General features: G+C 48.4%; 4 protein-coding genes across 4 annotated transcripts; 2 read left to right on the forward strand and 2 right to left on the reverse strand.

The window, feature by feature from the left end:
* Window positions 1-1,946: 1,946 nt before the first annotated feature.
* On the forward strand, window positions 1,947-2,548 carry VC83_05588 (uncharacterized protein; the record flags this gene model as incomplete). Its single annotated transcript, XM_024469208.1, has 3 exons — window positions 1,947-2,111; window positions 2,173-2,307; window positions 2,366-2,548. The coding sequence occupies 3 exons, from the start codon at window positions 1,947-1,949 to the stop codon at window positions 2,546-2,548; spliced, it is 483 nt and encodes a 160-aa protein (XP_024323024.1).
* Window positions 2,549-11,159: 8,611 nt separating this feature from the next.
* Window positions 11,160-12,349, reverse strand: VC83_05589 (uncharacterized protein; the record flags this gene model as incomplete). Its single annotated transcript, XM_024469209.1, has 3 exons — window positions 11,160-11,767; window positions 11,836-12,063; window positions 12,124-12,349. The coding sequence occupies 3 exons, from the start codon at window positions 12,347-12,349 to the stop codon at window positions 11,160-11,162; spliced, it is 1,062 nt and encodes a 353-aa protein (XP_024323023.1).
* A 181-nt stretch (window positions 12,350-12,530) lies between these two features.
* Window positions 12,531-12,885, forward strand: VC83_05590 (uncharacterized protein; the record flags this gene model as incomplete). The annotated part of the gene is made up of 2 exons (XM_024469210.1): window positions 12,531-12,751; window positions 12,813-12,885. 2 exons carry the CDS (start codon window positions 12,531-12,533, stop codon window positions 12,883-12,885), a joined length of 294 nt encoding a protein of 97 aa, XP_024323150.1.
* Window positions 12,886-17,157: 4,272 nt separating this feature from the next.
* Window positions 17,158-22,820, reverse strand: GEA2 (GDP/GTP exchange factor for ARF). Its single transcript, XM_024469211.1, has 9 exons — window positions 22,692-22,820; window positions 21,940-22,602; window positions 19,360-21,884; window positions 19,018-19,307; window positions 18,628-18,967; window positions 18,182-18,573; window positions 18,030-18,136; window positions 17,597-17,979; window positions 17,158-17,543 (listed from the first exon to the last, which is right to left on the reverse strand). The coding sequence occupies exons 2-9, from the start codon at window positions 22,439-22,441 to the stop codon at window positions 17,295-17,297; spliced, it is 4,788 nt and encodes a 1,595-aa protein (XP_024323151.1). The 5' UTR covers window positions 22,442-22,602; window positions 22,692-22,820; the 3' UTR covers window positions 17,158-17,294.
* Between the last annotated feature and the right edge of the window lie 34 nt (window positions 22,821-22,854).

Raw genomic sequence — 22,854 nt, forward strand, 5'->3', positions numbered from 1 at the left:
TGATTGAGTTGGTCAAGTCAGTGGGTCAGCTCACCTGGGTTTGGAAGACCCGACACTTGTTTGACCGCACTTCCTCTGCAACCTCACGTAATATGCGATGGCTTGGAGCATAGCCACTTGTAGTAAGGTCCTTAATCCACTTTAAGAGAGTGGTTTCTTGATTTTTTGATAATAATTGTTGTTTTTGACGTGCTTCTTGTCTTGATGGCCGTTGTTGGATAACACGCTTATTAACAGTATTGCGGCTCAACCCCAAGGCCTTAGCAGCCTCATATGACGACTTATACTCCTTATTTTGGATGCCTAAGAAAGCTTGAGCTAATAGAACTTCTAAATCCTCTGATTTTCGACTTTTTTTGCATACCATAATTGGTAGATGGGTGTGTGAATTTGGTGGGGTGCGGGTGGCTCTGGCAAAGCGTCCCGTTACGCCATCCGTCCCGTTACGCCACAAGTTACATTATAGCCTAACCCTCTTGTATTAATGATCTTTATATACTTATCTAATATATAAAAATGCTAACTTACATGCAGAGAAGCGCGTTACAAGCAACAAATATTATCCAAGAACCAAGAAGAAACCCTCTTAAAGTGGATAAAGGGCCTTACAGCAAGCAGCTACGCTCCTAGCCATCGGATATTGCGTGAGGTTGCAGAGGAAGTGCGGTCAAATAAGTGTCGGGTCTTCCAAACCCAGGTGAGCTCACCCGTGGAGTTGACCAGCTCTGCAAAGTCAACAACCAACCCATCAAACCCACCATAGACTGGCAAACTCAGCTATATCTAACTAGTGGCTTGGCAGACCCCATCAAATCAATCGGCCCAGGAAACTCAACCATCTCAGCAAAGCTGACCGACTCAGCAGACCCGACCGACCCAGCAGACCCGACCAACTCAACAGACCCAAACTCAACAACCTCAAATACCTAAGTTACCACTTGGGCAAGATTGGGTGCCACGGTTCATTCAGAGGCATCCTAACTTACGCGTTAAGCTAGGAAGAAGGGTTGAGGCACAAAGGATGAATGGGGTCACAAAGCAGGTGTTTGTAAGGACACAGGGCACCCAGCTCACAGTAATAGCATATGAGAGTGCGAGTCAGAGGCTAAATGGATGCTATCCTATAAGTCTACTATGAAGGATACAAAAAAGATGATGGGGGAACCCCGTCAGTCGATTTTCTCAAGTATCCGAAACCCATCCGAAACCCATCCGACTCAGTTCCGACTCAGTTAGGCCACCCAAATGATCACACGTGACCCCGCGGCTACCTGGAGTCTACTCCCTAGAATGAGAGACGAGAAGGCATCCTTACACTACCCCCCTCCTGAGAGAGTGCTTTGTCCGCAAGGCACGCAGCTAGTATCATGTCTGCAACGTCTCCGAATCGTCTCCATATCGTCTCCGTGAACGGAGCGTTTCTTGTTATCATAATGTTGGCTGGTAATTGCATCCGGAACAACTTCGTTTGTCGTGCGCATCGGGAAGGTGCTTTGTTTGCCACCGTAGTCATCCCGAGGTGGTATCGCGTTAGGGTCCGTGTGGCATGTGTGTGTGGTGAAACTGGAGTTCGCTTTTGTTGGATCTCACGTTCGTTCTTGGGGTCTGAAACAGTACCGGAAGGTGTCCGCTACCCGTTTGAGTAGAATTTTCGTAAAACGTGAAAGAAGAAGTGGCCGCGCTAACCTGATTCGGCATTCATTGTTGTAAGCCAACATTTGAGTATTCCGCTTCGCCCACTTCCTCTTGTTTTTACCTTACAACAACAACGCCAGCAACCCTCCCGCCCGAGACCAGTAAGTGGCCCCTCCCCGTCCGTTTGTTTATGATACTGATAGATTGTATAGTATACTCCAATCCAAAGAACGAGTAGGTGATGGGAGCGTGTTGGCGCGGTGTTGATAACTTGTGCTGGGCTGACGGAATCACAGATTCCAAATTTGAAGATGCCGGTTCCCACCCCCTCCGGGGCTCTTACTGTCGCCTTCCGTGTGCTCTGTTTGCGCTGCCTTCAGGCCAAAGCCCGTGGGATCCAGTCCCACGACTGCGTCTGGTCCCCAACCAGTTCAAAGTGTGGGTACTGCACGTCGCAGCACTCACCTTGCGTCCCGGTAGGTTTTCTTGTGGGGTTCAGAGTTTGGTTTGGTTGGCCATTGCTGACTTTGGTGAAAGCTGCCCTGGTTCCTTGGGGAAGAGTTTGCGGCCCTCCTGGCCGCCCAGAGCGTGCCAAAGTTCCGCTCCGAGGCAGAGCGTGACCTCTACGAGGAGGCACGTGCCACTCAGGCTGCCCTTGAGTTGGGGCTGGCCGTGAGTAGACCCCCTTCCCCTTGTGACTCGGTGTGGTTCTGATGCTGACTCTGGGCAGCAAATTCGGTCGTCGCTGCGCCGTCTCCGGATGGAAAAGGAGAGCGTTCCTGCTCTCTTGGGGGAGTTGGTGGCTGCTGTGGGCAAACTGCCCACCACTGCCACTCCCGCGGTCGCTCCGACTCGGGGTGATGGAAGGAGGGAGGGGGAGGATGGGGAAGTTGGGGCAGCCTATGGGGCCTAGGTGGGGGAAGACCTTGTGTCGGAGGGGACTCGGGCCTGGCCCTTCGCGTGGGGTCACTTCAACCCTTCGTCTCTCATGGTGGTAGCCGCTTGTTGCGACACCGGTGAGACGTTTGGGAAGGGTGTGTAATGGTGGGTGCACCAGATGTGAGAATCTAGCCACCCAAGGAAGGGATAATTTTACTAAGACAACACACTGTCTTAGGAAACAGAGCCAAAGGGTTGTAGCTTAGACTATTCCACAACGCAGCAATCAGGTGTGTGATGTAGTGAAGTGGTTCAGACAAGTTGCAACAAATGTTGAGTCTGGGAACTCAGGGGTAAGTCAGGGTTAACACCTCACTGACTTTTCAGAAACAAGGAGTAACAAGATGAATGCTTGGAAGCTTGTAAAAGACGTGGAAGTATGTGATAGTCGATTTACTGTATTGCCTGCTTGCCCTTTCTTAAGGAAAGGGCAATCCTATTTATGCCAAAGGAGTGTAGTTCTCTCATTTTCCATGACTTTCCATGACTAACCAGGCTTGGTAAATGTATTAGAAATCAAGTGCGACCCACAACTAGCTTGCTAATCATGTAGCGAATGTAAGAGAATCCCATAGAACCATCTCTTGGGTTCCTAGCCTATAGGAAGTGAAAAGGAGGTCCAAGGTCAGAGTACCTATAGATAAATTATGTCATAACTTAACCAATCTTGTGGGTAACTAAGGAGCGATGACGTGTAATGAATCATAGAGGGTTGTAGATGCTTCTAGAGCTATCGTTCATGTTCCTAGGCCTCTAGTTGGTAGAGATATGCCATGTGGTAGTATTGGCCTAACGTAGGTCGTGGCCATACCGGGGCCATGGCCATACCGGGATGGTGGGGTAAGCCACCCCTTCAAAATATGAGCAGCTTCAAAATAATTGAAAATAGTTCTACCATTACCATGCTAATTCATCTATATCACTGTCAAATAGCTCCTCCTCACTCCCATCATCAATTAGATCAATTATAGATGTTGTAACTTGTGGAGTTGTTGATATTTTCGACTTTTGTGATGTAGCTGTTGTTGCTGCTTCTGCTTCTGCTACTTGCGACTGCAACTCCTCAGTTGTGATGTGGAATTGACCCTTCAAAACTGCTCTCTTGCCCTTATTTTGTACTCTGCGCTTCTGAATAATTGAGCGCAAGTTATCTGTCTCCCTTTGTTGTAGTATGTGGCATGTATTGAGCCGCTCTGTCTCATCTGCTAACTTATGAATATATCGCTTTGTAGGAGTGTTGAGAATGCCACGACTTATTGTAGAAGAGAGTACTGTATTTGCTTTGTGAAGTGTTGAAAAATCAGGTGGACTGCTGTTCAGAAATACTTTCTCAAAAATGTCATGCTCTGTTGGAGTCTTTGGCCGCACTATTACTGCATCTGTTGTAGGAAGCGTAGCTGCGCGGATAACTGTCTGCGGTTGAAATGGCTGTAGCCCACTCCCTCTCCAAGCAGAAGCTATATTTGAATTTGAAAATGCAGCTGCTCTTGCTTGTATGTATGCATCCATCCATTCTGCTTTCTGTATGCGTAGGAGCTGCGCCTCATTAAGGTGTGAGAGGGCTGTTGTGAGGTGTCTTTTCAAAGGTCCAAAAATTGCAACATCAAGTGGTTGGAGTATATGTGAGGTATGTGGAGGTAGTATAAGGAGCGATATGCGATTCTGTATGCAGTGTGATATGAAGCTCCCACTTATATGGCTGTCATGGCCATCACAAATAAGGAGCCTTTGTTGTAGTTGTCCATTTGGAAGTGTTGCTTTTGCTCTTGTAGAAGGCTCAAAAACGCGTTTTAGCCACTCATATCCATGAAGATTGCTTGTCCATCCTTTTGTATTTGCTGAGAAGTGCCATTTGCTTATAACATCCTTTGGAATCCAGCTCTGTAGTACATTCTGTCCCTTGAAGATAATGAGGGGGTCGGTGGTTGTTCCATCCATGCAGATGCACTCAACAGCAGAGACCCATTCCTGCCTTCCTGGATGTGCCTGAAAACGTGTCCTAAGTGTAGAATCGACTATAATTCGTGTAGATTGCATTGTTCCAATTGAAAATCCAGTCTCATCCATGTTGTAGGTGTTGTAGTTTTCGATTTTTTGCTCTGTTGTGAGGCTCTTGTACGCGTCAAACCACCCCTTCAACACCTGCTTTGTGACCCCATTCATCCTTTGTGCCTCAACCCTTCTTCCTAGCTTAACACGTAAGTTAGGATGCCTCTGAATGAACCGTGGCACCCAATCTTGCCCAAGTGGTAACTTAGGTAGTTGGAGTTGTGGTTGTTGAGTTTGTGTCTGTTGAGTTGGTCGGGTCTGCTGAGTTGGTCGGGACTGCTGAGTTGGTCGGGACTGCTGCTGAGCCGGTTGGTTTGATGGGGTCTGCCAAGCCACTAGTTAGAAATAGCCGAGTCTGCCAGTCTATGGCAGGTTTGATGGGTTGGTAGTTGACCTGACTGAGCTGGTCAACTAACTCTGTAGGTTGGCTCAGCTGGGTTTGGAAGACCCGACACTTGTTTGACCGCACTTCCTCTGCAACCTCACGTAATATGCGATGGCTAGGAGCGTAACCACTTGCAGTAAGATTTTTGATCCATTTTAAAAGGGTCTTTTCTTGGGTTTGGGAGAGTAATTGATGTTTTAAATGTGCTTCTTTATGTGAGGTATGTCGCCCTTTAATGCGGCTAACAACTGTATCAGGCCTTAGATGTAAGGCCTTTGCAGCAGCATTTGCAGTTTTATATAAACCAGATTTTACTCCAGCTACTGCTTCAAGTATTAGAATATCGCGTTCTTGAGCTTTTAAACTCTGTTTGCGTACCATAATAATGGGGTAATTGATAGGTTTGGTGTGTTGGTTGATGGGTTTGATGGGTTAGTTAAGTGCTCGCTTACCTCACCATCCCGGTATGGCCATGGCCCCGGTATGGCCACGACCTACGTTACCCCCTTAAGGAGGAGATTTTCTTAATAACTTGTTCAATGAGTGTCCAAATGATATGCCGTGATGTATGTAGCATAAACAGATGTAGTAGAAGAGTTTGCAGCAATCGTTGAGTAGTATTGCTTCTGTTGTTGATGTGATAAGCCAAGATATGTATGTTGACTTGTAGGTTTGAGGAGGAGATTTCTAAGTTTGCTCTTGAGTTTGATAGCAAACTGAGTGCAACGAATGTCAGTATGACAGGGTGGCTCCCGCAAGGGTTACGGTGGTGAGTGCGCCCTGGCTCGGAGGGTATTTTAGTTTAGAGTCGCAGACAGCAACGACTCTGTTTCTTCCGCTTTGTCTTTCCCTCTGTGATCGTAGTTTTGTTCCTTTCCTGTCTCCCCTGCCGTAACCCCTCCGAGTAGTTCTTGAGGTGGACCTGGTAAATCTGGGTATTCCGTATGAAACTCTCTGAGTTTCTGGGGAGAGTTCATGAAGTTTGACGCTGGGTACCACTCTGGGTCCGGATCGTATTCGACCCAACTAACCCTGTATTGTAGTTGCTTCCAGTGGAGCCTTACGACGAGGATCTTTTCCACTTCCCATTCCTCTACGCCATCTATCACTTCGCTGCTAGGCTCAGGCGAATCCTGACCAGGTAGGGGATTGTTCGGATCCTTCATGAGTACGTCTGGTGAGAACACATCGTGTATTTGCGAACCGGTAGGTCGTTCCAATCGAAATGCATGCTCAATCCGTTCCGACATATATGGTCCGACCCATTGTTGGCCCAGCTTGCGGCTAGGACGAGAGCTTTTCAAATTTTTGGTCGATAGGTACACTCTATCTCCTACGTCCCAGTCGATGGCCCTTCGGCGTCAATTCGCGTGCTTAGACATTTCCTCTTGTGCCTTTGCCATGTTTTCCTTTGCGTGGACCCATGCGGTATGGTATGCATTCGGTCTGCCACCGCCTTGGCTTCCTCTCGGTTTAGGGTCTCCCGGGGGTTGGTGCTTTTCAGAGTGTTCCAATCCCAACTCGTACGCGGATCAGTTCCGTACTTGAGTCGGTAGGGGGTCATGCCAATGGATGCGTGGGGGAGTGTCATTTGCACGCGGTCCATTATGGGGATGAGTTCGCTCCAGTTATCCTGATAATGGGATACAAAGGGCCTCAGTCTCTGATCAATGTATCGGTTCATGATTTCCGTCTGCCCGTCGCTCTGCTTATGATAGGCAGTCGACAGCTTAACCTTAATGCTGATAATTCGACAGAACTCTTGCCAAAAGGATGATACGAATTGGGGTCCGCGGTCGCTTACAATCGACTCCGGAGTGTGTCCGAATCAGTATATTCATTCGATGAACAATTGCGCCATCTGCCGGGCAGTTGTGGTTTTGTAGCAAGGTATTGTCACTGAACTCTTTCCGAGTCGGTCCATAAACACTAAGATGCTATCGTATCCATGCTTGTCCCTTGGGAACTCCTCGAAGTCCATGGTGAGGTGTTGCATAGGGTATTCGGGTACGGGTAGTGGGTGTAGAAATCCTTGTTGCTTAGTGACATTGGTGTGAGAAAGCCGCAGTTTCTTACATACTGCAAACAGTCCGCTTCCATCCCGACCCAATGATACTTTGGGGCGAGCAATTGGTAGGTTTTCCTGCCACTTGGATGTGCTGACGACACTTGATCGTGCGCTTCCCGGATCAGTTTCGTACATAGGTCGGTGTGGCGATTCACACATAGGCGGCCTTTGTACAGGAGGAGCTGGTCGTTCATCGCGAATCCGTCCGGTAGGGGTTGTTTCGCGCGAGTCTCGGTGAACGACTTCCGATTGTCCGCACATAGCGCCTCTATTAAATTGAAGGGCACCTGGGGCTTGGGGGTGTCCATCGAATTAATGGATGCTATGTAGCTCTCGGCGAGTTCGGTGCTGATTCGGGGGTGCAGGCAGCTTGGACCTAACAATACCCTCGCCCTACTATCAAGTTTGACTTTCTGCTGCGTTACCAAGTCCTGGTCTCTTCGGCTCAGAATATCTGCCTTCTGGTTATTCTTGCCCGCGGTGTACGTAATGCAGAAGTTGAAGTCGGAGAGTAGCTCCATCCATCGAACCTGCTTCGCGGTGAGAACCTTGGTAGACATGAAGTATTCCAGCGAACGGTGGTCAGTGTACACGTCGACTCAGTGGCGCACCGAAGCCAACTCGGGCCTCCATTTTCTGAAGGCCTTTACTATTGCGAATAGTTCCTTGTCATGGATCTCCCAATTGATCTCATGTCCAGATAGGACATGACTGTAAAAGCTTACGGGGTACCATCGCTTGTCAGGGTGTTCTTGAGACAGGACACCAGCTACCACTCCATCAGAGGAGTCGGTCTCCAGCTTCGTAGGCAATTCGGGGTTGAAGTGGTGAAGTGCCTGTACCACTAAAAGTTGTCGTCGCAATTCCTCGAACGCATCCTCACATTCGTCTGTCCACCGGAACGGCTCCGAGGGACTAGTGATGGTGGTGAGGGGCTTTGCTATTTTGCCAAAATTACGAATGAATTGTCTATAGAAGCCACAGAATCCCAGGTAGGACTTCACACCCGTAACAGTGGTCGGTCGGATCCAGTTACGAAGGGGTTCGATTTTGTCAGGGTCCGCTTCGACACCGGAGGTAGTGAGAACATAACCCAAGTATTTTGTCCTGGTGACATTGAACTCGCATTTGTTCAAATCGGCTTGGAGTCCAGCTTCTCAGAGATGCTGTAGGACCTTATGCACATGCTCTATGTGTTCCGTAGGGTCCTCTGAATAGATTAGGATGTCGTCTAAGTATGCAGTACAGAAGTCGTCTAAGTATTGCATCAGGACGTCATTCATATACCGCTGATAGTTTGCGGGACCGTTCGTCAGTCCAAATGGCAGCACTTTGCACTTATAGGATCCATAGCGAGTCCGAAAGGTCGTGTACTCTTCCGAGTCAGGGTGCATCCATATACGATGGAAGGCTTGTCTGATATCTAGCTTCATGAAGATTTTTGCTTTTGACACCCGTCCTAGTAGTTCGTCGATACGCGGGATGGGGTAGGGATCGTTCCAGGTGAGACCATTTAACTTCCGGTAATCGATGCAAAATCTTAATTTGCCATCCGCTTTCTTTACGAATAGGATAGGGGACGCGAAGGGGCTGTTGCTGTTGACAATGAATCCCTTTTCCAGGTTTTCCAGCAGGTATTGCTTGGTAGCCTTAAGCTCTTCGGTGCCCTGTCGATATAACGGGGAGAAAGCGTTTGGTAAAGGGGCTTCGAGCTGTATCTTGTGGTCGTATATGCGGTGGGGGGGGGATTCGATCCGATTCCAACTTCGAAAAGACATCGGTGTACTTCCGGTGCATATGCGGAAGCTTCTGCTGGATGAGGTGGAGCATTTCTTCGTCCTCTACCAACTCCTTTTCATGAATGATCTGATCGATTTCGTAGATGCTAGTCTGAAAAAACTCAGAGTCGTTTCGCATCATCTCGTGGTGGAAAGCATTTGCACTGATTTCGCATATATGCATGGGCGTAAACCTATGTACTAGGGTTTTTTGCGGTGGGGGAGAAACCTCCTGGTTTCGTAGTGGGTTCGATGGCATATCAGTGATCCCTTCGTAGTCAGAAGTTACCACTTTCATTTCCATCGAGCGTCCGCCTGCGCGGCGTCTGTCTTCACGGTGGATTGCAAAATCCCAGCGATTCGCATCCGACTGGTATGCAGGATGTTTAATGGACGTTTCGAGCAAGGAGATCACCTTGCTCCAGCTAGGAGTCGGTGGGTACTCCTTTGGCCATACTAACCAGCTCTTTGCAGAGTCGAGTAGTATTCGGAAGCAGCTGAAAAGCTTCTTCCCAATTATCACATCTTGTGCTCTGAGGTCCAGGAGTACAAAGGGGCAGTTATATATTCGGCGTCCTTCGACTGTTGTCTACGACACATGGATGCCAACTTACCTCAAAAGAATCTGTACGGTTATTGATGAGTTACCGCCTGATTTAGATTTCAAGGTCTCGCAGCAATCCGACCAGGGGGAATCTGGACTTTCACAGGGGTTGGAAAGCCACCATCTCTCTCGCCAATCAAGTCATGATGCTGCGTCTCTGCTAGAGGAAGCTAATAGTCAATCAAGCCGTGATCCTTCGCGAGACGTTACGCCAGATACGTCCCTATCTCAAGGGATCAAAAGAGCCTTCAAAAAGTCTAAGAAAAGGGGTCGGGCAATGGAGTTACATCAGTGAATGCCGTTATTCCATATTTATCACAAGAACGGTGGTCGTTCTGTTTTGCAATAGTAGTGACTATCGGCGCAAATGCCCGTAAGAGAGGTTCGAGTCAGCGGAAATCTAGGACACTCAACTGTCTACGCATATTCTAAATAAAATAGTTAGAAAGAGCAATGACGAGTGGCGAAAGCAGAAGGAATTTATTAGACAAAAAAGCGGCGTTGCAGAATGCTCTTAAGTTTTCGAGCCATCGTCGTCCCTGGGGAGGTGAGGTGAGGAAGATCATATTCATACATCGCATTAGATCTGCTCTATCCTATCTATAGACGCCCGAGGCATACCATAATGGTGCACACCATAATGGTGCACACCACAATGTGGAGGCTGTAATAGCTTTAAGTGACCTATTTTACCTTCGGCTGCATTGTGCTCCAGCGCGTGCGTACTGCGGCCTTAGTCCTGCCCGGGAACTTGCTGAAGATCCACTCCCAAGACTTGCCCTCCTTCTTGTACGCTGATAAGCGCTGCTTGTCAAGCGGTGACCATTCACTATATTTCCTATCATCTGAACGGCCCACATTATCCTCGCTCGAATATGCGTCACCGTCGCTACCAGTGTTAAGATCACCATCGCCAAAACCATCGACATCGGACCTGCTTGACTCTGACCATTGACTATACTTTCTTGTGTCCAAACGTCCCAGTTCATCCTCGCTCGAACCGTCACCAAAACCATAGTCAACGATGCGGCTTGACGGCTCTCGCCATTGTAATGGAAAAGCGCTCGCGCTACTGCTTTTGTCTACCTGGGTACGCCTTGCACCTAGCGGGACGAGGTATGCGTTTGTAGTAGACCTTACAGTCCTCCCACTTTGAGAAGGGCGGGAAGACGTACGCCGGCTAAAACCAGTCACCAGGAACGAATGTTGCTTTAGCGGCTTGATCGTAAGGTCCTCAATATTCCCAGAATGGCCGACGCACTCGATGAGTTTAGAGAGTTGGGCAAAAGATAATTCCGGCTCGTCACGATGGTCTTGAATGAACGCTGAAAAAGAGAAGCAATTCGGAGAATGGGGACGGAACGTGACCTCAGTGAGCAGTGGCTGGTTGTGTTTGGATGATTCGCTGAGTGTGCCGTAGTCCAGAGAAGAACGGGCTGGCGAAGGTAATTGGCTGTTACCGTTGCAGGCTAATGCAACTTTTGAAGCATAATTGTGTGGCTTCCAACGGTGTCTCTGTGGGGACCAATTTCTTGCTTGCTGGGTAGACACTAGCTGAAGATGCTGCCCACGCTTCCGTTGCGTTAGGCCAACGTAAGAGGAAGATGGCTGTTTCCGCTTGGTAGAGCATTGCCTCTCGTCTGACTTAGCTTCGGTGGTACCGAGCTCATCGTCGCTGCAATTGTCGCTGTTGCTCGTCGGTTATTCTTCGCTTGGCTCCAGGGATTGACTGCGGGTGGGGAGGATTCTGTGGCGCTTGGCTACGCTGGTCCTTCTAATCACACTCGTGGAGAGATGGAGTTCGTCGCCCATTTCAGTCATTGGCGTTACCATCGCCGTAATTTCGTTTGACGGTCGCAGTCTATCGTAATTGCTATTGATGTTCTCTTCCTCGTCTTGCTGCTGTAGCAGCTTCTCCTCAGAGATGGTATTATTATCAAGTGCAGGCTTAGCTTGCCTGGGATAGGCAAGAACTTCCTGACTGAGTAGATTTTGTTGTGACAATCTGGGCCAGCGTGGAGACTGGCTGTGATCATGTTGAAGGAGAGGCTTTGTGGGGTCAAACTCAGAACAAGCCGTAAAAGGGTCCTGTGTGCTGATGTGGACGTGCAACGGCTCGCTCGAGAGAAGCATGGAATCCAATATCGAGTAGGGATCGGAAGGAGGCGTTGGAATGTTCGAGTTGGACAAAGCCTCAATGCTACCAATACTCCCCTGGTCCTTGTCCTCGCTTCCTCTGCGAAGACTACCGCAGTTGATTTCATCCTTGGAGGCACTAGACTTGTCATCTTCCAGTACAATTGAATTGCCTACACAACATCAAGAATCATCATGTCAGAGTTTGCCATATGCAACAGAAGATATCAGGCGTGCTTACATTGGTGACCACTAGAACTGTCGCTCAATGCTGATGTGCTATGGTCGACGGAGCCGGCCCTCCCCAAGCTTTCTTCCACAGCTCCGCTTATCATGTGTTCTTTGTCCGGCCCCCCCACACCAAAGCCCTCCTTTTCCAGTTTGGCCTGCAAGAGCTCCTCGATTGTGGGGAAGTAGTAATCGCCATCGCTTTCGCTATTGTTGCCGCTATATGCAAAGCTACTGTTGACTTAAGTTCCCAACGATTAGTCATGCTTGCTACAGCTGGCACTGGTATCTCAGAACATACCTTGATCTCTGGTCATACCGCTCCCATTCTCACCAGCTGCTGCGTCTACCAGTGGCCGTAGAGCGTCAAGTGTGACTCCCATCGGCTTGCCGCGGGAGTCCTCGGTGAGGAGTCTGGATTGCGTTGAGGCCGGCCGCAAACCTGCAGGTTTGCTGCGGGTTGTTGTGCTCCGAGAACGCGGGGCAGTTGGCACATAGTTATAAGGTATGGGGACAAAGGTGGCCATGTTGAGCGCGTCAAAATTGATTTGAAATATTCAAGCAATCCGCCAACTGTAGGCAGGAGGATCGAAAGGCTCATATGTAATCTTCTCGCATCAGTGCCCCTCCTGCCATCTTCCTGTCTAAATTATACCAGAGCCAAAACCGCTCCGTCTGGCACAGGGATTTCCTATGCCTAATTGAGATATGTCTGTCAAATCAGCCAATTACAACATCAAATTCCGAGGTTGCCATCCCGTTCCTGCTCAGCTCTTCACAGCCTCGCCGATGATTGTGCTGAGATGGCCACATGAACTCCAATCCCACGCAAATGACCTATCGAGTGGATCGCAACTCGTCATTAATGGCGGCGCGGCGGACTGCAGACCGCACGAGGCATTTTCGCGACTGGCTGCATGCGGCGGCATGTGTGTCTCGAAGACTCGCAGCCAATGTGATGCAGACTCGAGGCGCTGACTGTAGTCAAAGTGTCGAAGTTATGGAGGCAGATCGGCACGGATTCGAGTCGGACGGGGTATCCAACTGCAGCATGGCCGTCTAGAAAAGCCTGGCTGTGCGCTGTGGTGTGGGCGTCTCCAAGCCCTGCGGCACCTCAATCTTCGACGTAATATGCCTGAAGGGGAAGGGACAACGGTTCGCTGGCGAGGCGGATTCAAGGGCGCTCCGGCCTCAGCTCCTGCTGACCTCGCATCACAACCAATGCGAGTCAGGCTCCACGCGCTGACCGCCATCGGAGTGTAGATGTTATGGTATCGAGGCAGGATCGTCGCGGATTCGAGCCCTATGGGAGTGTCTTAACTGCGGTGAGGCTGTGGGGAGCGTGGCAGCAGTGGGGGCCACACAACAGCAGAAGGGCCGAAAGATGGGCGCATGACAGACAACAGAGCGTCGCAAGCGAGGCGGTGTGTGTAGGCTATCGGGGTATGGAATGAAGGAAAGTAAAAGTTGATGGGCGAGGGAGGTGGGGAGGGGGTGGTCGAGTCTTTATACCCGTGAAAGCGGCGACGCATCCGTGCACGGGCCTTACCTATTGCAGACGCGGTTTCCTGATGCGGGGGACGCGGTTTCCCGATGCGCACTTGCCGCGTGTTATTTTACTCCTCTAATAAAAATATTGGGGTTTAACCCTCTTATATCAAAGAAGCTTATAAACTCCTGTGCTATAACGTAAGTCGTGGCGTAAGCGGCGACATGGCGTAAGCGGCGATTCTGGATACCCAACCAAAATCCAGGTCCCGGCCACCAAACCACCAAGTTAGAAAATCGCAAATAATTCAATTACTACAGTGCCAATTCATCCAAATCGCTATCATATAGCTCTTCTTCACCCTCTCTGTCTATTTCCTCAATTGTAGCTTCCTCTATAAGTCGTGGTGTTGTTCTAGGCCTCTGTGAAGCTGTTGCTGTTGCTGCTTCTGCTTCTGCTACTTGCGACCGGAGTTCTTCTGTAGAGATGTGGAATTGACCCTTCAAAACAGCTCTTTTACCCTTCTTTTGCTCCCTTCTTTTCTGAATTATGTTGCGCAAGTTATCCGTCTCTCTTTGCTGTAGTATGTGGTGTGTGTTAAGTTTCTCTGTTTCATCTGCTAACTTATTGATATATCGCTTTGTAGGAGTATTCAAAACACCACCACGACTTATTGTAGTAGACAGAACTGTATTTGCTTTGTGAAGTGTTTGAAAATCAGGTGGACTGCTATTCAAAAATACTTTCTCAAAAATATCATGCTCTGTTGGAGTCCTTGGCCGTTCTGCTACGTCTGTTGTAGGAAGCGTCGCTGCACGTATGACTGTTTGTGGCTGGAACGGCTGTAGCCCACTCCCTCTCCAAGCAGAAGCTATATTTGAATTTGAAAATGCAGCTGCTCTTGCTTGTATGTATGCATCCATCCATTCTGCTTTCTGTATGCATAGGAGCTGCGCCTCATTAAGGTGTGAGAGGGCTGTTGTGAGGTGTTTTTTCAAAGGTCCAAAAATTGCAACATCAAGTGGTTGGAGTATATGTGAGGTATGTGGAGGTAGTATAAGGAGCGATATGCGATTCTGTATGCAGTGTGATATGAAGCTCCCACTTATATGGCTGTCATGGCCATCACAAATAAGGAGCCTTTGTTGTAGTTGTCCATTTGGAAGTGTTGCTTTTGCTCTTGTAGAAGGCTCAAAAACGCGTTTTAGCCACTCATATCCATGAAGATTGCTTGTCCATCCTTTTGTATTTGCTGAGAAGTGCCATTTGCTTATAACCTCGTTCGGAATCCAGCTCTGTAGTATATTCTGTCCCTTGAAGATAATGAGGGGGTCGGTGGTTGTTCCATCCATGCAGATGCACTCAACAGCAGAGACCCATTCCTGCCTTCCTGGATGTGCCTGAAAACGCGTCCTAAGTGTAGAATTGACTATAATTCGTGTAGATTGCATTGTTCCAATTGAAAATCCAGTCTCATCCATGTTGTAGGTGTTGTAGTTTTCGATTTTTTGCTCTGTTGTGAGGCTCTTGTATGCGTCAAACCACGCCTTCAACACCTGCTTTGTGACCCCATTCATCCTTTGAGCCTCAACCCTTCTTCCTAGCTTAACACATAAGTTAGGATGTCTTTGAATGAACCGTGGCACCCAATCTTGCCCAAGGGGTAAGTTAGGAATGTGCTCTTGTTGAGTTTGGGTCTGCTGAGTTGGTCAGGACTGCTGTGTCGGTCGGGTCTGCTGGGTCGGTCGGCTCTGCTGAGTTGGTCGGCTTTGCTGAGCTGGTCGAGTTTCCTGGGCCGATTGATTTGATGGGGTCTGCCAAGCCACTAGTCAGCTTAGCCGAGTCCTGGCTCCTGAGACTCGGGAGTTGAGCTCAGTCAGGAGTAGAGGTTAGGAGCGGAGCTTAGAAGCCAAGTTGGTCAATTGACAACCACATCCACCAACTCACCTGGAAGACCCGGCACTTGTTTGAGCGCACTTCCTCTGCAACCTCTCTTAGAATCCGGTGACTAGGAGCATAGCCACTACTTGTAAGCCCTTTAATCCACTTTAAAAGTGTCTTTTCCTGATTTTTTGATAGGAGCTGCTGCTGTTGGCGTGCCTCTGTTCGTGTTAGTGTACCACGGATGCGTCTCCGCACAGTATCAGGCCTTAGGTTCAAAGCAATGGCTGCAGCTTGAGCAGATTTGTATTTTCTAGTTTTAATTCCTAGAACTGCTTCAGACAGTCGCAAATCAAGCTCTTGAGCCTGTTTATTCCTCCGTCTGACCATTCTAGTATGATAATTGTTGGGTGGTTGGATTTTGGTGAGGTGGCCGGGTCCTGTATTTTGGTGGGGTAGCCAGAATCGCCGCTTACGCCATGTCGCCGCTTACGCCACGACTTACGTTATCTTCAAGGGACAGAATGTACTACAGAGCTGGATTCCAAAGGATGTTATAAGCAAATGGCACTTCTCTGCAAATACAAAGGGATGGACAAGCAATCTTCATGGATATGAGTGGCTAAAACGCGTTTTTGAGCCTTCTACAAGAGCAAAAGCAACACTTCCAAATGGACAACTACAACAAAGGCTCCTTATTTGTGATGGCCATGACAGCCATATAAGTGGGAGCTTCATATCACACTGTATACAGAATCGCATATCGCTACTTATACTACCTCCACATACCTCTCATGTGTTACAGCCACTTGATGTTGCAATTTTTGGACCTTTGAAAAAACACCTCACAACAGCCCTCTCACACCTTAATGAGGCGCAGCTCCTATGCATACAGAAAGCAGAATGGATGGATGCATACATACAAGCAAGAGCAGCTGCATTTTCAAATTCAAATATAGCTTCTGCTTGGAGAGGGAGTGGGCTACAGCCATTTCAACCGCAGACAGTTATCCGCGCAGCTACGCTTCCTACAACAGATGCAGTAATAGTGCGGCCAAAGACTCCAACAGAGCATGACATTTTTGAGAAAGTATTTCTGAACAGCAGTCCACCTGATTTTCCAACACTTCACAAAGCAAATACAGTACTCTCTTCTACAATAAGTCGTGGCATTCTCAACACTCCTACAAAGCGATATATTCATAAGTTAGCAGATGAGACAGAGCGGCTCAATACATGCCACATACTACAACAAAGGGAGACAGATAACTTGCGCTCAATTATTCAGAAGCGCAGAGTACAAAATAAGGGCAAGAGAGCAGTTTTGAAGGGTCAATTCCACATCACAACTGAGGAGTTGCAGTCGCAAGTAGCAGAAGCAGAAGCAGCAACAACAGCTACATCACAAAAGTCGAAAATATCAACAACTCCACAAGTTACAACATCTATAATTGATCTAATTGATGATGGGAGTGAGGAGGAGCTATTTGACAGTGATATAGATGAATTAGCATGGTAATGGTAGAACTATTTTCAATTTTTTTGAAGCTGCTCATATTTTGAAGGGGTGGCTTACCCCACCATCCCGGTATGGCCATGGCCCCGGTATGGCCACGACCTACGTTAAGCATTATAAGCATTATTACAAAAGTTATTAACGTTTTAATTTTGGTCATGTGACCTTGATTTTGGTGGGTTGCGGGTGGCTCTGGCAAAGCGTCCCGTTATGCCATCCGTCCCGTTACGCCACGACTTACGTTACAGCCACTAATAAAAAAGTTATTGGCGTTTTCATTATAGTCACGTGACCAGATTCCCGGTATGGCCATAGGCCCGGTATGGCCACGACCTACGTTAGTCAATTTAGCAGCATATGAGCGATTTATGAAAACTCCCCTGAGTTTTCATAAATCGCTAGGAATATAGGTTAACTTGAAGGACAAGTTGCAGTGTTTGAGAGTGAGTGCGACAGCAAGTTACTCGTAATTAAAGTTGGCATAAGTTATGTACATTGGTTATGCACACGATTGCCCCCCATCAATATCTAGCATTATTCGCCGAGGACTACTTACTGATTTGACATTGCATACGTAAGTAAGTTGTTACTCAGTAGACGAAGAGGGTATATCGGTGTTCTCGGGGGTGGCCGGGGGCGGTGGATGACTATCGACGGCCACTTCCTTTGACTCCAGACCAAGCTGGCCGCGAAGATCCGGTAAGAACCTGTCAAGTCTCTTCCAAGTTTCCGTCCAAAGCTTCTCCTGAGAAGGGTCTTCAACTTGTGGCGCAAGATACTCGCTAGTGGACATTACGAGAATAATGTTTTTCAGGCTCTCTGGAACAGCCTCCTCCTAAGGTCCAATAGTCAGTAATTTACTCGGCCCTCCCTCAATTGTTGACTTACTAGACTGTCTCCTTGTCCGCTGTTCATTAGTCGGTCCATTATGTCAAGAATTTTCAACCATAAGTCAAGCATCCCTTCCCACGTCGACAACAAAGGTAGATAATGCAAGAAAATCCGGCAGAGTAAGGTTGCCGCCTGGACCCGTGTTTCGCTCATGCCAATTGGATCGGTCGAGTAAACCTCAGGTTTAAGTAACCTGAAGATTAATGGAAACAAGACTTCTTCAAATATGGCTGTCCATGAATGCTGGCTGCCCAACTTGAGCTCCTCTGACAGAAGCGACCGTTGCAGGGACGAAAATGCTTGGTGCCGGATTTCACGACAGGGATTGATGCATTGAGTTGTCAGAGCTTTGAATATGGGGGACCAATACGCTTCCCAGGCTGTGTGTTGTGTCAGCATGCCTTCATTATATCATACTTTCTTTACTGACCTTTGTCGCTTTCCAGATGGGATTGCTTCATCAAAGTTGGAATTCTAGGCGTAAGGTGATATATCATCCCCACTGCTTTAACGCCTCTTTCAACGACCTCGTCAGACCTGAGATGTTAGCTTGCCTACAACTCAGCTTCAAATGTGACTTACTGGGCTTTTAAAGGCTTCGTCTGCTGGCCTCTCCGAGATCTTGTATCCTGTTTTTGCTCCAGCACAGATCCAATACTTCCAGCAGATGCGAAATCATTCAAAAGAGAGACGGCCGACTCATAATTGTCAGCCATTATCGAAGGTGGGGTCTTCCCTGTTGTAACCCCCTCCAAAATATGGAAAACAGTTGAAGACGCTTGCTGGTTCTTTGAAAGCGCCCGTAAGATGACCCAGAAGTCAGGCGAGGTGATTATTTCATTGCGTAGGGGACCTGGACTTTCGATACAAGCCTTAATCCCTTCAAGAATAGTAGGCGCCGCTTTATCCAGTAGCCCATTTTTGAAGCTAGAGATCGTATGGAGTACGACAGGGACTCGTACGAATGAGTGTTCCTACAAGTTTGGTTAGCCTAAAGGAGAGAGAGATAGGGGTTCGGTTATACGGACATAACTTGCATGCAAAAGACTGAGGAGATAGAAAACAGCTCTGGCAACCAGTGTAGGGTGGTAGTTCGCAGAATCCCGGATTACACTCTGCAGTGCTTCTGACACCTGTTCTCCTGACTGAAGGACGGAGCTCTCGTCTTTCAGAGACAGGACGGTGCATAGCTCCAAAACATAGACAAAAGCAGGGTCATAAATTAGTCCATCACTAAGGGTTTTCTGGCCATTCACTGTCGCAGCATTGTTATCGAATTTTACCGCTATAATCGTAGAGGAAGGATCATCTGGCAATTGCGAGAGTAATGCTTCGATGAGGTACTGTGAGGATTCCGCCGGCAAATCCCTAAATTATGTTAGTTTATGGGTTACTCACGTATCTTGAGATTATCTTACATGACATCTGCGAAGACATCGCTCATGTAGCATGCATTTACGCATCCGACTGTGCACAGTGTGCTCTCAAGCTCTTCCTCAGATGGCTCTGGTGGGTCATCGGCAGCATAACTCGAGATATACGAAGTAAATGCTGAGAAGAGGCCTGCATCAGTGGCTTTGGCTCCACGGTCGATGACCTGCGATGGGTTCTGCAGAGGAATGGGTGAAATTTGCATCCTATTCGGTGCAGCAGAGAAGAATGGTGGTATCAGGCTATTAACAAACAGATTGATCCATATGCGGACAATCTAATAAAATATTAGCCTCCCCAGATTAGATTTACAGTTCTTAGACACTCACATGTATCCAACTATTTTTGATAACAGTCTCGCTGCCGGACACGACACGGAACAACACAACAGTCGCTAATTGGGCCTTGAAATCTCTCCCAAATTTAACAGCCATCTCACTGACCATAACACTCGTATCCTCTACTTGGATCTCCGTGTTTAATGCTGTGCTTGCTGGGGTTACTGTTGCAAGGGTGCTAATGTAGCTGAGACAGTACACAATCTGGTCCAGAGTTTCCGTCATACCATACCGACTAGCAATTCGAGCACACTGATCAAATCCTGTGACAACTCGGTGAAAGACAGCGTCATCGCTGGCAGACATAAACACATAAGACAGAGTTGCAATAACGGGCTTCCATGTTGCCTCGAACATGTCAGCGTCATAAATGTTTGTGTCGCAGGAGATTAGATTTCCAGCCGATTCGGATTTAAGCAGCAGCTCTTTCCAGGCGTAATCGAAGGCATGCTGGTTGTCGTGTTCGTCAGGTAGGATGATTTCGTTCGACTTGATGGAGTCAAATATATCTTGAAGGTATTGTGGCGCAAAATCCTTTCCTCCGTTTACGCCACGGAGGTTTCTCGAGAAGTCATTCAACGTCATCCGGTTCTGTGACTTAAGGTTGGGATTATGCTGGTCTGTGTTCAATATAATTATGGCATACGTCAGGACGTATATCGCATCCTTGTCTGCGATCTCATCTGGTGGTGACTGCGCACAGTACTTCTCCGAGAAATAGGTAATGATTCGTTCAATCAAAGCCGACTCTCCTGGTAGCCTGAACGCCTCCAGGAGAGCCCTCACCGCCTCGTCAACACGTTTGCCCGAGAAATCAAATCGATTCAGGAAAGCCTCAAGGATGGGTTCGTTGCCCTTCTTCGACAAAAACTCGCCCAGTACTTTCTTAGAGATACGGCTAGTTCCCATCAAAAACGTAGCAACAGAATCAGGATCGCTTGAGTCATCGATTATCCCTTGAGACGTTAAGTAGGCTATACCTGCTTTTGGACTCTCGTTAAACTTTGTTGTGCCCTTGATAATGATTTTCTTCCTCCTTCGTTGTTCCCTCAACTGGGTTTGATCGGGATAATCTCCGCTTCGAGGTGGTTCGTCGAGTCTTTCGCTTATAAACTGCACATAACCCAGGAGAGCATCCAAACACAATGGTGGGACACTTGTCGTACTCCAGGTGGCCGAGTCAGGGATGGCATTACGTGACAGAAGGCCGACCATGTCCTCACAAAGATCACTCCGATCCACGTCACAATCGTAGTTCACGTACAACTCAACCATATATGTTGGAATGCGAGCAAGAGCGCCCACACTCTCCACCATAGCCTCTCTCGCGTCTGGTTTCCGAGAGCCTCCTTCCATACCTAGTTTTTGCCTGTCCTTGATAGGAACCGGAGTCGACCGGCCGCTATTTGTTTGCGAGGGAGCTTGTGGTACGCCAGAGTAGAGTGATGGATCAATGCCTGGCTCCCTTGGTATCTCAACACGTGGGTGTAGACACGCCACCATGTAAGATAAGAACAGTTCTTGCTGCAATTTCAACACCTCTCTGCACGTGGACAAGAGCGTGCCAGCAACTATCAGAGATTCGTGGAGTATGGCCATGTTGTCAGACCTCACCAGCTGGAACAGATGCCGGCAAAGTCTATCTTCGGCGAGTGATGCCAGACTAGGATGTTTGGAGATGGACGGGCCAGCAACTTCAAGGGCAACGTCAATAATACGTAGTGCCATGACTCTCATGGCATCCACATGTTGGCGATCTTGCGGGTTCAGGAGGTCGACTAGAACACGGAAGAGTTCCCTGATCGATGGAAGCGAGTACGGCTTGATTTCAATGTCTTCTGAAGCTTCTGAACTTGGCCCGGAGCCAATTTCGGATTCGTAGTTGCTTGTTGGCATACCGCTTGCCTCCGTTCGTTGTGGGGCGTCCAAATTTACGCTTGGTAGCGGTTCAGACTCTGTTGGCGCAGATAGTGACGAGGCAACAGCGTCGTTGCCATTTGCGGACGGATCCATCTTTACACCATCCATATCTTCCTTTGTGCTTTCGTCTAAAGCTTCGATATGTTCTCCTGCCGCAACCTCGAGGTATTTCAATCTTTCAAATATTACCTGGCACATTTTGATCATCGACATCTCCGCTGATCGACGGAGTAACTCGGACAGTCTCGATTGACAGCACATACTAAGGCCAGTCTCCATCATTTCGCAGACGCTTTCATCACTTAACAGCTCTCCTCCAGGTCCTGATATCATTCCTTCCATAAGCTTTAATATTCGTAGGAGAACAATCTCGTCGGCTGCGGAATCACTTGCTTCAAACCTACAATGCGTAATAGCAGCCGACAGCGACTGCATTGCTAGGGCTAACCTAGGAGAATCACGGCTTATTAGATTATAGGAGAAAAACTTCGTGATAGCAACGAGAGCCAACGAGGTAATAGGGGCTGAGGTCGCGGATGCCTGGATAACCTGGAGGAATGGGTGGAGAAGCGCAGGAGTATCGAAATTGCGAATATCTACACAGCAAGTTAGCCTAGATGCTCTTATATATTCATAGCAATGAACATATACCCTTGCAGCCGATCAAGTCCCGCCTCAAGCGTCCAAAGCCAGCCATTAAGGGGTTATCTTGCATGCTCTTTCCCTTCTTCCCCCGCAGCCCCCACCTGTTTGCTAGGCTGTCATATTCAACAAGAGATGGTCGAACTTGCTGCCCCTTTCGAGCAGAAAGGCTGCGTCCTGGCATTGAAGGTCTGGATCCTTCCGCAACGGAGTTTGAAGAGCTTGTACTCCCACCAAGGATAGCCGAAACCGATGAATGGGCCCATCTAGCATGCTTACGCATGGCAGATGCCACGGTTATACATTCTGTTGTTATTAGAGCTACCGGGTCGATGGCCACTGAAACTGAAACTGGAAAGGCTCCTGGGCGTCTGTTGGGCGAAGACGGTGCTTGGCGAACTTGGTTCGGCATATCCCCCGTGAATTCACCTGTGCTGGCTTGAAATGGCATATGGGATTCCAATTCTGTCCGGCCTCTCCCTAGTTCTCTGGCCTGTTCATCGCCGCTCATGACTTGTATCCGCAAACGTGGTATGAAGGTCGCTACAAAACGGACCTGGGTCGGTGGTGTATTGTTGGAGGTCGCTGCAGGCTGAGTCAAGTCGGTGGTGTATAATTGGGGTAGCTGCAAGCGAGCTGGGTTGGTGGTGTCTTGTTGGGAGTCCCTCCAAGCTGAGTAAAGTTAGTGGTGTATTGTTGAAAGTCGCTCCCAAGCTGCGTCAGGGTGTATTATGGAGGCTCGAGCAGGAGAAAGAACTCACAAATAGCAAAAACGTCAAGCCCAGAACTTTTCAGGGTGACAAAGATCACCTGTCAAGAAAATGTGGGCTTTCTTGTCTCCACCGTTGGACTTTCGAACGTCTATAAATTTCGGAGGCACAGCTCCCCCATGCCGCGTCGTGTCCCGATCCAGGGTCAACTGGT

Source organism: Pseudogymnoascus destructans (genome assembly GCF_001641265.1).
Source record: "Pseudogymnoascus destructans isolate 20631-21 unplaced genomic scaffold scaffold_14, whole genome shotgun sequence".
Classification (NCBI taxonomy): domain Eukaryota; kingdom Fungi; phylum Ascomycota; class Leotiomycetes; order Thelebolales; family Thelebolaceae; genus Pseudogymnoascus; species Pseudogymnoascus destructans.

Bases quoted from the DNA above. Each gene is read 5' to 3' on its own strand.
- GEA2 (XM_024469211.1), bottom strand. From the start codon at position 22,441: ATGAGCGGCGATGAACAGGCCAGAGAACTAGGGAGAGGCCGGACAGAA. The intron at 18,574-18,627 runs GTCCGTATAACC...CCAAACTTGTAG, and splicing joins GTCTTTTGCATGCAAGTTAT to GAACACTCATTCGTACGAGT. The intron at 18,137-18,181 runs GTAAGTCACATT...CTAACATCTCAG, and splicing joins ACGAAGCCTTTAAAAGCCCA to GTCTGACGAGGTCGTTGAAA.